This window comes from Nilaparvata lugens, chromosome X (assembly GCF_014356525.2).
Source record: "Nilaparvata lugens isolate BPH chromosome X, ASM1435652v1, whole genome shotgun sequence".
Classification (NCBI taxonomy): Eukaryota; Metazoa; Arthropoda; class Insecta; order Hemiptera; family Delphacidae; genus Nilaparvata; species Nilaparvata lugens.
In genome coordinates, this window is record NC_052518.1 from 80014989 (window position 1) to 80028406 (window position 13418).

The 13418-nt window shown below is 35.8% G+C and overlaps 1 protein-coding gene across 1 annotated transcript; it reads left to right on the forward strand.

Moving 5' to 3' along the window:
- Positions 1-149: 149 nt before the first annotated feature.
- On the forward strand, positions 150-12413 carry LOC120354478. The gene is made up of 2 exons (XM_039441709.1): positions 150-925; positions 12394-12413. Exon 1 carries the CDS (start codon positions 153-155, stop codon positions 888-890), a length of 738 nt encoding a protein of 245 aa, XP_039297643.1. The 5' UTR covers positions 150-152; the 3' UTR covers positions 891-925; positions 12394-12413.
- Positions 12414-13418: the final 1005 nt, after the last annotated feature.

Here is a 13418-nt window from a genome sequence, read left to right on the forward strand (position 1 = left end):
CTAATAAATTCCACCCAGCGTGTTGAACAGCTGCTAAACTGAACGCTATGATCGCCGGCGGAACGTTATCGACATGGAGGTGCGATGAATGCATTGAGGAAACACCATCACAAGCCAACAATGACATTAACGACCAGGAGGAAGTTATGGAAATGCTAATGACTATCCAGAGTCAGATGGCGGAGAACAAAACAGAGTCGAATGCTAATTTTGCATCTCTTCAATCAACCTTAGCGACTTTAAAAACCTCATTCGACGGCCTTGAAAAGAAATTGACGCGGGTTGAGAACGACAATTCAGTGCTGAAGTCGCGTTGCAGCCAGTTGGAGGAGGCGAACTTGAAGCTGACTAAAGAAATTTGCGAGTTAAAGTGGGTGACTATGGAATCCGAACAGTATTCAAAGTTGCGTAATATCGAGATACAAGGAATCCCTGAAAAGGAGGGGGAGGACATTTACCAATTACTCAGTGCTATCTCCAAAATTCTCAAAGTGACATATCAACCCTGTGAAATTTTGATTGCGCATCGACTGGCGCCCTCGAGAAACAATTCCCCTTCAACAATAGTGGTGTCGTTTGTACGTCGATCAGTAAGAGCAGAATGGCTTAAAGCAGCTAGAATGATCAAAATAAAAGCGTCTGACGTGATGACCTCATTCCGAGCGACTCCAGTGTACGTAAACGAACACCTAACCAAGCGAAACAAGGAGCTTCTGAAGCAGGCGAAAAACAGCGTCAAGGCTGGAGACGAGAAATATGCATGGGTGAGAGAGGGCAAGGTGTACGTGAGGAAGACGGCTGACGCGAGGGCGCGACGATTGTACTGGCCGAACGACGACCAGCCCCCGACCGCAGCCGCCCCCGCCGCCGCTCGCAAATCCACTCAGTGAAATGTGATTAAAAGTTGCTAAACCTTCTACTCGAGGTACTGTGAAATTTCTCTTTTTGTTTTTACTTCTTGTCTCAGCTTTTTCAGTATTTCAGACATTATTTTGTTGTGACCTGTGTGTGGTCGGTTAACTCTATTCTTTTTATTCTTATTCCTGTGTATTTCTTTATCATGTTATCAACTTGAGAAACTAAAAAATAAGTTGAAGGTTTGTTCTCACCCTCCCATATTTTCTTGATCGAATGATAAGCACGCTCACTTGATAGTCAAATAAAGAATAGCCTATTATGTAAGGAACTATTGCATACCTTCTCTGCATTAACTACATCATATTATATTATTATATTAATATTCAATATTATAATAATTGGTTTATAATTCTTAATAGTGATGTTCAATTAGTAAACTTACAGAGTTAAACAAAACTATAATTAACTTAGTAGTCTTTTAGCAACGATACATCTCCTTTACTCATTTATTGAATGTCCATTACTAATTTTCGTTCCAATAAGAAACAATGGAAGGAGATTGAGAGAGCTTGCAAACTACTGCCAACTACTTCACCAAAATGTATTTTTTTTTTATTTATTTATTTTTTTAAATCGTAGATAGTACAATAATACTACAAATGTGACTTGGTTGCATGGTTTCTAAAGACATATTTCCTGAAATAACTAAAAACATCCTAATGACTTGCTATTTGATATTTTTCTATTAAAAAATCTTAATTCTATATCATTTATTCAAATATCAACCAATTTTTTATTTTTTATTTTAATTTTATTTTTTTTCTCGAATAGCATACTTGTTGCGTGCATAATAACATCCAGAATAGGCATTAAAATTCCAACAAATTGCATTACATTAACTGATTTGCATATGCATTTCTTCCAGACTGCCCATTACAAACCACATCCAGAATAATTCAATTTTTTGTTAAAATACTATGTATATAATAATATGGAGAGCTTTTAGCAAAATTTTATTTAATTATTTTCTATTATTTATTCATTTATTATTATATTATACTAGAAGAATTTTGGTGAATACTATGAAACTTTAAAAAACCCATTATCATTGTGGGGTTAGAAAAGTGCAATTTACGTATTGTTATGTTTAAAAAAATAGCATACTTTGGAACTTCTATAATATTGTCCTTTCACGCCTATTGTACAAACGATTGATATTGATACTGTATTCATAATCATACTTCATTTTTAGTCTTGTCCTATTATTTTCAATATTAATATGTTGTTTAAATCCAAATCACTGGTGAGTCTGTACTATTGTTGATAAAAATTGTCGTATTAATTTTATAATCAGTTAAAGGCATTTCCAAATTCGATGACATAGATTGCAACTGAGTTGCCAATCAAACGCTAATTGCTTACTTTTAAGTAGTTATCATTCCACTCTCAATGGTCGTAGTCGGCTTCAGGATTATCTCTACCTGAAAATTCATTTAATCTTTCAGAGAATATCAAGTAAATGTTTGTCTTCTTAGAAATTATTATGTTCGATATCTGATTAGATGAACTAGGATTTTAAACTATATCTGGAATAAGTTATATAAACTAGAGCCTGCTCTATTAACACATTATATTATATATATAAACTAAGATCTGCATCTCCATTAACTATATCTATACCGTACATGTTTATTTTTAATTAGGTATGCTAACGTTTTTAAATAATCTGAATGTGAACTACAGTAGGTAGGCTATCTATTTTTTTTTGTTATGTACCCACCCTTAACTTCGGTAGGCTGGCATGTCAGTACTGCTTTCTATTTCTGGAAACGATATGAAAGATATTCTCTCTTTCTGTTTATTACGAAATGATTCCTTAATCTATGAGTACTCGAACAATTCTCTTTTCTTTAATCTTTTTTATTTTCTTTGTATGAATGTTGTACGAATGTGTGCCATTATAATTGATTCCGTATTACATTTTAGCATTGAGCATTACCTTCTCCATAATATATTGGTTGAAAATAAAATTCTAAATGATTAATGCATGTGAATTAGTGGAGGATATCACCAGGGTTAACTCGTGTTTTCTAACATGCGGTGATAATATTACAATTTTGCATCAAAATATTCGTAGTCTGAACAGAAACTTTGATTCCTTTTTACTGTACATAAACTGTTGGAAAGTGAAGCCTGATATAATTGTCCTATCAGAAACATGGTTCCAACCGATAAATGATGTGAACCCTTATATTATTGATGGATATGATAATTACTCCACTGGCAGTGATATAAGTAGAGCATCAGGTATCATGATATTTGTTTCGTCTAGCAGAGGTTTTGCTTGTTCGCGAGATGAATCACGGATTGATGGAGCCGATTCTATTTTATTCACTCTGAAAAAATCCAACTTCAAATTTGGATTATTGAGTCTGTACAGATGGCACTCTGTTGGATTAGATGTTTTCCTGAATAGTTTGAGCCATTTTCTGGAGAATCTAGGATGTGAAGGTGACTCAATGATTCTTGGAGACATTAACATTAATATAAATGACTTGAGTAGTGCTGGGGCTTTTGATTACATGGAAATCATGCATTTCAATGGCTACCAATCACTGATAGATGTAGATACTCGTGTAACAAACCTTAGCTCAAGCTGCATTGATCACATCTTTTATAAATCCAAGTTTAACAGGAAAATAATTCAGAGTTCAGTCATTGAATCGCTGATTACTGATCATAGAGCTATATCGGCTTCATTATCTGTGTCTGGAAACCGGACCGGTCATGCTACTCCCATAGTAAAAGATATCATCGACGTCAAAAAATTGACGGACTTGTTGATGGAGCATAATTGGTGTGACTTATATGCTTGCGACAGTGTTGATGATAAGTTTTCTGTGTTCATGGATGGACTGCTGGCGTATATAAAGCAGTGCACTCGTTCAAGCCAGAGGCTTGTCAAAAATGTTAAGCGTCTAAAACCGTGGATGACAGATGGGCTCTGCCTAGCAATTAAGCATAGAGATAAACTCTATAAAGCGCATAGAAAATCTCCCCAAAATGAGAGATTAAAAGCTAAGTACTTGGCTGCAAAAAATAACATAAATAAATTAATAAAAAATCAAAAGATTAAATTTTATTCCAACTTGAATACCTTTCCTGTAAAAAAACAATGGGAAATTATAAATAATCATTGCAGTAAATCAGTTTCCAAACGAAAGTCGATCCATCTGCATTGTGGAGATAATCTAATAACTGATGGAAACGTTCTGGCTAACAAATTCAATGAATACTTCATAAATATATCTGATGAAATAGTTTCTTCAATACATGACCCAGATGAATCCATGAGAGAAAATCACGATAGAAAATTTAAAAGTGATTTTATCAAAAATTCTTTTTTCTTAAATCCTATTAGCTATCAAGAACTACTAACTGAAATAAATAAATTGAAAAATGGAAAATCTCCAGGTCCTGATAATATTTCCTCCAGTTTAATAAAATCTATAGCTTATGCTATTGTTCCTGTTCTTTGTCACATTTTCAATGCCAGCTTTTTGAATGGCCATTTCCCATCAAATCTAAAAACAGCTAAGGTAATACCTATTTTTAAGAGTGGATCGAATAGAGAAATTTCAAATTATAGACCCATCTCACTGCTTTCAGTGTTCTCAAAAATTCTAGAGAAACTTTTTAAGAAAAGATTAATGAGCTTTATCAATAAAGTGAACTATTTTAATAGAAACCAATTTGGATTTCAGGAGGGCTTGAACACAGAACAGGCATTATATAAGTTTATGTCAGATATTTATCACAGCATCAACACACCACATAAAAATAGAACATCTGGTCTATTCTTGGACATCCGAAAGGCTTTCGACACAGTTGAACACAGCACCTTGTTGAATAAGCTTCATGCTGCTGGTGTCCGTGTTGTTACCAACATGTGTTTAAAATCATACTTGATGGATAGAAAGCTGTATGTGTCTATTTCGGGTTGTGATAGTGAGCTGACAACAGTTAAATACGGCATTCCACAAGGATCCGTTTTGGGCCCTATATTGTTTTTAGTCTACATAAATGATTTGTTTTCCCACACATTTTTGGATCAATTAAATCTTTTGCCGATGACACAGCCCTAGCGTATTCTGCTAAAAATGAAGAAGAACTGCATGAAATGATGCAGCTGGATTTGTTTGATTTGCGATGCTGGTTCAACTGTAACAAACTAGCACTAGATGCGAGCAAGACTTCCTATATAAACTTTTCATCATCATCACCATTTAGTTTCACTGATCCTGTCAGGTATCATCAGGTCGGTTGCAGATCTGTGAGTTGTGACTGTGAGGTAATTCAACAATCTGACTCTATTAAATATCTTGGGCTGATATTGGATCAAAGTCTAAATTGGGATTTGCATGTGAATAAAGTAAAAGGGTACCTCTTATACTTGGTTAGGACTTTCTATCAACTGTGTCAATTCTTCCCTGTAAATATTCTTCGTGTAATGTATTTCTCTTTCTTCAATAGTAGGCTGGAATACGGAATCTCATGTTATGCATCTACCTTCATGTCTCATTTTAAAAATCTTATAGTCCTACAAAAATCAATTGTTAGAATAATGTTTGGAGCTAATAGACGAACGCATACTTTCCCAATATTCAGGTTTTTTGGAATTCTACCTTTCAGATACATGTATATACTGAAAGTTTTATCTTTGTTTTATATATTGAGTGGGGATAGGAATCAAATGGGGAATCTTGAACAAAGTCAGCAGATAACTAGGCAAACTACAAGGATGCTAATCAGACTCCCCAAACCAAACAGCACTACCTTCCAGAGATGCTTTTTATTCCTTGGACCTAAATTCTTCAATATTCTCCCAGATGAGATTAGAAAGATACAGAATCTCAAGAAATTCCTAAAACAAACGAAGAGTTGGCTATGGCTTCATTCACCATTAGAAGTAGAAGACTTATTCAAAGTAGTAAGCTGAGAAACACATGGTACTAATATCTAATCCATTATTGAATATGAATTTCAGTGTAGTATGGTCTTTTTACTGTAGTTACTTCTGTATCCTTTAAAGTTTAACCTTTGCTTTGAGCTTTGATCTGCAAACATTGTTTTATTTATTGCTGTTATGTCTCATCTTTCATTTTTCATTTTTTCCCCTCTCTTGTCATGAATTATGTTGAAAAAAATTATACTGGTGATTCTTCCTCCCATTTTTTTCGCAGTTTTAACTACATTTCATAATATAAGTATATTTAAAGAGAGGAAATGCTACAATCAATCAATAAAATTACTTGATGATGGTGATTGAATGTGTGTGTGTTTTTGTGTGTGTGTGTGTGTGTGTGTGTGTGTGTGTGTGTGTGTGTGTGTGGTGTGTGTGTGTGTGTGTGTGTGGTGTGTGTGTGTGTGTGTGTGTGTAGGCTTTTTTCTCCTCCTATATCCGATTAAACCTCAACTCCTGCTCACGGACAAGTGCTTCATGAAGCACTTTGTGAGCAGTTATTGTTCACATTAATATTATATTATATATTATTATATTATATACTATTACTTACAATCTATTATTAAATTTTAGATGGATTATTGTTGTATTTGTCAAGCTAGACTCTATTTGGTTTCTGTATATGTATTTATGAGTGTGAATAAATTTGAATTTGAATTTGAATCTTATTTAGAATCATTTTGCGTCTCACTATCGTCTGTGAGACGATCATCTAAATTGCCTACTGCATATTCCATCATTGACCAATTTCTTATAATTAATTATTAGAAAAGTTGTAATATATGTTAATATTTTTAATATGGGGATGATGTAAAGGTACCTCCTTGAGAGACAATTTATAAGTCCGGTGTCCCTGGAAATGTCTCTAGCAATTTCAATGGAAAAAAAATGATAGATGACATGACTAAATCTTCACAATATACTGTTTTCTCTTAATGGACCTTCTCATTAATTCTAAAGTTGTATTCTGGAGCAAGGTCTACTGTTTGCAGAACTAATAGTAACAATTAGTTTTTGTACAGTTATCTAGTGCAGCAGAACAGCTTAGAGATTGCCTTAGTATTCTGCACACGTCAGTAAGCTCTCTCGAAGGGCACTCAGCATCCTCATGTGACAAAATGTTGGCGATCTCGTTGCATCTTTCGATTTGAGAGATGACCCTCCTACCCAATGACCCAAGTTGAGACAGGAGGTCAGACTTATAGAGTATTCAATCTGTTTTCCTCGGATTCTGGTAGCAGGAAGAGCCGCCTTCACTTTGCATGTTGAAACAGACATACCTGTGATCAGACAGAGAGGCCTCATGGAGTTGTTGTCAGCCAGCACAAGATACTCCACCAGCAGTTCAAGTTCCCTTGATGGAGGAAGATCCCCAGAGTCATAGGGCAAGTAGGCTGACCATGCAGCTGTGCTCCATTCCCTGCCCTCATAGCTCCAGGTTATAGAGATCACAGTGATATCTCTGGAACAGAAATTCATTGAGAGTTAGGCAGTCCATACCTCTTCTCACAAGTATGCAGGTTCTGACATTCTTGAGAGAGGTACAGTATATCAATCTTCTCTTGGTATAGCCCAGGCCTGCAATTCTTCCTTGGTGAATCCATGATCAAATCCCTCTCTGAGGAAGAACTGACAAAAAGCAGAAGATTGATCTGAAGGACCCTGGGCATTATCCTTAACTGGTGTTGAAACTTTCCAGAGTCCTAGTTTGGCTCTAGAGTTGACTGACTTAACAGCACTGATGCAGGCCTCATCCAGGAAACAGATGAATCCGTAACCTTTTGGGTCCGGCTTGGCTGGCAGGACATTCCACTCCTTCACCTTCAAGGTGGAGCTTTGCTTGTCGAGCATCTCAATGGTCTTTACTGGAGTTTTCTTCAGAAGCAATGAATGAGCTCCAAAGAATACCCTCACTGACCTCAATATTTCTTTTCTCAGATGAACAATGAGTTTCTTTTCCCCAATGGTTTGAATCTGAGGATGAGTGCCTCCAGCCAATGCTTAGTAGCATCGTTGATGCAGGATATAATCAAGGCACCTTTCTCCATGTAGGTGCCTGCAAACGATGAAGTGAATCCATCCTCAAGAGGTAGGAGCTCATCTATAATGACTTCTTAAATGACTTCTCCTTGCTCTGCTGATAGCTTAGCCTCAGGATAGTCTTCCAAGACAATAGCAATTTTGGTGGCAGAAGTGTCCCTGTAACAGGCTGCTCTACTGGTAGTCTCTAGATTCAGGGTTTGGTCCTCATGATCTGCATGAGTTCCACTCCTGATCTTTTTTGTAGGTCCTCCTGCTGCGGGAGGGGTCCCAAATCACCTCTTGGCCCTTGACCGAGCCGGCCTCATTACCCATGTTTGTGCCAGGAGTTTCACCCATCTCTGGTCTCTTAGGTTTTTTCTTTTTGCCCCTTCAAAATCTCGCAGGGTCGAAAGCCTCACCCCTCTTAAGAAGTTTTACCTGAATGGCCACCCTTATTTCAGCATTAGTGAGCTTTTCTCTTCACCCATAAACTGCTCAATTGCTGTATTGCATCCTTGAGCATTCGTGAGGGTTCTTGCTTTCCTGGACTTCTGAGGAGCTCATCTTCCTCCTCCAATTGGGATTGCGTGATAAACCTCCATCATCCATATTATAATCAGTAGAAGCCTCCTCAGTGTTAGCCTCTATGTAAGAGTGCAACAGAACCTCCTGTGTACCTAAAGCACCCATTTGAAATTTAGGAACCTGCCCTGATGGGGCAGATACCGATGGGTTTGAGGGCGAGGCAACTTCCAGAGTTGCCACAGGGTTTAGTTTTGGTTTGATTGCTTTTTCTCTGTCCATGTGGTTCCCACGAGCAGCTATGGAAGTACAGTCGACCCAGACAAAGCCCCGCATGTCTAGGCAAGGCTAAATACTGCAGGAGGGCGCTTGGTATCCTGCAGGCACCATTAGAGGCACCATGTAAAGAAGGCCTGGTACCATCGACCAATCAGCATGGTCCACATCACACCTGGGGTTGGCCTGAAAGAAACATGAAAGAGAGAATGGAAGAAAGAAGAGAATATGGCCAAGGAGGGCCGACAGATAGAAAAGGAAAGAAAGAATGGCACACAGCTAAGTCAATGGAAAAAGTGCCATTCTGGGAATGAAACAGTTCCAAAGAGCATACTAAGAAGGAGTAGAAGGGTTCCGGAAGAAGGACTTTGGAAAGGGAGCCCCTTTAGTCCTCATACAACAAGCAGAGATACTGTGGGTGAATTCTGGTTTCAACAGATTCTTGAGTCCAATGTTCAAGTCAAAGCTCCCCCAGTCCACAGGAGGCATGTTCAAGCAAGGCTAAATACTACAGGAGGGCGCTTGTTGTCCTGCAGGCACCGTTAGAGGCACTTATAAAAGGTCTGGTGCAATCCTCCCATTAGCACCGTCTACATCACACCTTTAGTTGGCCTGTAAAAGAGGGAAAAAAGATGTATCCATGTATGCAGAAATGGGAAGAACATGGATCAATAGGGAAGATCCAAAGCATATTGAACAAGAGAGGAGGGAATAAGGATATCAAGCAGTGGATACTGTGGGTGCCATTCTAGTCAACTTAATATTGAGGGGTCGCTGGAGTTCCGCCTGCCCTGAAAACCACCACTCACCAAAAAAATGTTCAGTTCTTACATACGCCACCAAAGTGGAATAGTGAAAGACAATCTGGGTCTATTCCTATTCTACATCTATCATTTTCTGGCAGCACTGAACCTGTATTCCTCTTGTAGTAACATTAAAAAGGCTGAAAATTAAATAGGCCTATTAAAAGTGTTCATTATAAATAGGAGTTATTATTAGTTTTAGTAATATTCTTATATTGGGGAATTCCATCATATCAGGGAATCAAATTTATGAAAACATCATGTTAAATATAATTTTTTGTTAAATCTCCTAGTATTTAACTGTATTGAAGAAAACTAAGATATTTATAGGCTATGTGCTCAGATCAGAGAAGTTGGTCAAATTAATATATCCCATGGTATAGGTAGTTAATGTCCTAAAATTTGAGCCGATTTTTTGTCAACTCAAGCTGATTAGTGTCAAGTAATGACTATTATTACTTATTTCTGCCGGTGGAGAATCGCTTAACTCATAAAAACGCAATTGGCTAGCGTCAGATGCAAATGTGCATCGAGCCTAATAGGGAAGACACTTTGATATGTCTTTGGAAGATGTATTACAGCCACAGAGAAGAGAATGTTCTCCTACTTTGTGTTACAACATAGCCTGGTAACACGTTACCAGCGCATGCGCATTATAGATGTCACGGTGAGGCAGTTAGACAATATTCGAATTTTCAAATTCTGTCAAATCCACTGCCCAATAAATCACGTCCATTACAGTCATTCGATTATACATTATAAAACTAATATTCATACTAACTTTTTGCAATGCTAGACTAAATATGAGATTCCGATAATTATATAATTTTTCTTGTAGTAATTCCCTAAACTATTCTGATATTTACAAGAATAATTAAAATTGTATTTCATCTCTGTGTAACCCTTTCAATTTAAAAATCGATCTTCGATTTTAATCAGAACATCAAAAATCGATCTCTGAACAGAGAGAAATCGATTTATTGAAAAGTTCAGCTCAGTTTACATTAGCTTGCCGGTTTGATTTTCTTCATATTTTTGTAAGTTTTATCTCATTTTTATAACTTCTACTGCTCTAGCCTACCTTAGTCAATGATTACCGTATTAAAATATGCATTGATAATTTAACCCAAGCATTATCATGCTAATTGCTAATATTGTGAAGTTTGAATAAAAGTTTCATTAGGGTTAAGGACATAGAGATTCATCTATGGACGACGAAGGCCTTTTTCATGAAATTGATATCAGTTCTGACATTATTATCCTGGTGTTTTATCGATTTCATTAATTTCAAACATATTTAATCATCCTGTAAAAAGCAATGACTGCATAAATTATTCTCCATAAAAACTTAGAAAAAATAGATTGTCATGTCGGTATTTAGGATTGCAGTTTTCAGAACATGACTTACAGTGGGCTCCTGTTTGAAACTGACTTTGATTCGATTATTAGGAATAGGCTACTTAAACTTTGTAGGTCCCATTAATGATCTTTATTTCTGCTAATTTATAAAGACTACCTACCGCTTTTTGATTTGAAAATCGATATCTTGAAATCTCACTAACTTACTAGGCCTATTTGTGTTGTACAAGTCTGTCAGCTTCACTATGATACCGGCTTGTGTTTCAGTCTTCATCTGCTTGCTTTGTCTTTCAATGTTTCCTTTAAAACTTTTTCTTTTTGATAATGAGATATTATGAAAATCAAGATTTTTGAAAAATATTACCAGGAAAATACCGGTATTGTTTATTTTAGCCTGTTGCACAGCCTTATTAAATCATAGCAGAAATTGTAGTATAACAAGTTTTAACAAGTTTGAAGCTAGCATGTGAGTCTCCATTTATGTACGCAAATAAATAGCTGATTATCGATAATATCAATACGATAATACTGTTCAAGCAAATACCAACAAATAATGAAATAGAAGCTTAATAATATTTTTTCAAGGAAAGCGATCTGCAGAATTCATAAGAAGGAAGCCAGATAACCAATAGCCAGTAGGAAATATGTAAACATTCTGTAGTTTGAGCCGGTTCAATCATCCGTAGCGAACTGATATTTCTATTGAATTAACAATAGACCTATTGTTTGTTTACTCGAAGCTGTTCTCACTTCTTCTGTGTAGTGAATTTTATACTTTTTGTAGAACCCGAATCTAAATTGATCTCATGTAATAGTTAATGTTGAAATTCTTAATTGATGGGGAGGGTGAACTATGTTACCTACTACTTGTAGTTAATACACAAATGGTTTGTCACTGTGTACATAATGGATCCGAAAGTCATTCAGACTTAGTTATTAGTCCTGTCAGTGATAAATCATACACTGGAAACATTCCAAAAATCATGTGATTTATTTATTTAATGATTTATCAACAGATTCAACACTTTCCAGAAAAGTATAATACGGTAATTGTGACGTGATGAAGATTACGTTAGTGATATCTGAGTTGAACAAACCAAGTTATGCTACCATTTTATCGGTTTATCATCAATTGATAATGTCGTGAGCAAACGACATTGACTTAGTAGCTCCTTACAAATAATTACAAAAAATGTAACTAAATGTATTTTATCACACAATTATGATAAACCAAAGGGTACATAAATAAACTTCATATTATTCCATGTCTATTTTGCAATTCATGCACTGATAAGAATGAGTATGTTTTATTGTACCAGAGACAAAAGAATAGCCTATAATAAATTATAGTATTCTATTCTTACTGATTGTACATACCAAAACATAGTGAAACTATATGAACTTTTAGGCCTACTTGGCTATATTGACTAGTCTCAGTAGCTTACATGTTACTTGCTTCAAAAATATTGATGTGATCCAATTTGATCAAACACATGTTTTATTTTTGTTAATTATGATTTCTTCCAGAAGCTGCTGCATTTTGATTAATTTGGAGGATTTACTACAGGATTTTTCCTCGAATCTTTCTCAAATAGGTGAGTGATTCAAATTTTTCCTCATTACACTTTATCACTTGAGATTATAATACATTATACCGGTAGCTTAGTGAGTGTGAATTGTTATATTTGTTAATTTTGGTTTCTTTTAAAAGCTGGTATTTTAGAGGTTTTTTATCGGTTTCACTAAAATTTGTGAGTAGAATGAAATTTTTGTCTGTTACAATTTATCACTTGGGAAGACTAGATAATTTCGTTTTTTGAAGTTTTCAACTTCACACACAATTCTAGTCACGAAAAATGTTTGGATGATAGACATTAGGGATTAGAGAGGTGAAAATGATTTACCACCAAATGTAGAAGTTTCTGTGTTACTTCATTGTAGAATTGTTTGACCCCGAACACGTATTTCGCTTTGGCTTCGTCGCCTCGAGCAGCGAAATTACACACAGGAGCTGTTTACACGGTATAATAGCAGCGGTGGCAGACGATTCGTCACATAGTTCCTTCGATATGTCCATACAAGTAAATAAATAAACTATTCAAGATATACTTCAAGAAATAATTATCATAGTGCAGAAAGATCACTTTTGAGAGTTATTTAGAGAAGGGTCCCTAGTAAATTTAAGAAATTCAAGGATAATGTCATAGAATAACCAATATATTATGGCTATTTCCCAATAATAATTATGTACTGGAAGGTGTACTATATAAGATGGTGGATGTGATTTATTTTTTACTTTTCAAAACTTATTCATTGAAGAAGTTCTAAATCATTTCAGATTATATTAGTTGATTTCTCATAGTCCTTTGTCGATAAGGTGCTACTATGTTTTCAATGTTTCTCGTAGTATCATTATATACATGGAACTCGTGATTATCTGGAAATCTCTCCAAGTTTTCTACAACATGAACTGTACTCGCATCAAGAGATGAGAGTTATCACGAATCAAGGCAACCTTGAAACGGATTTCCTGGATATTTCTTGTAACAATTCTT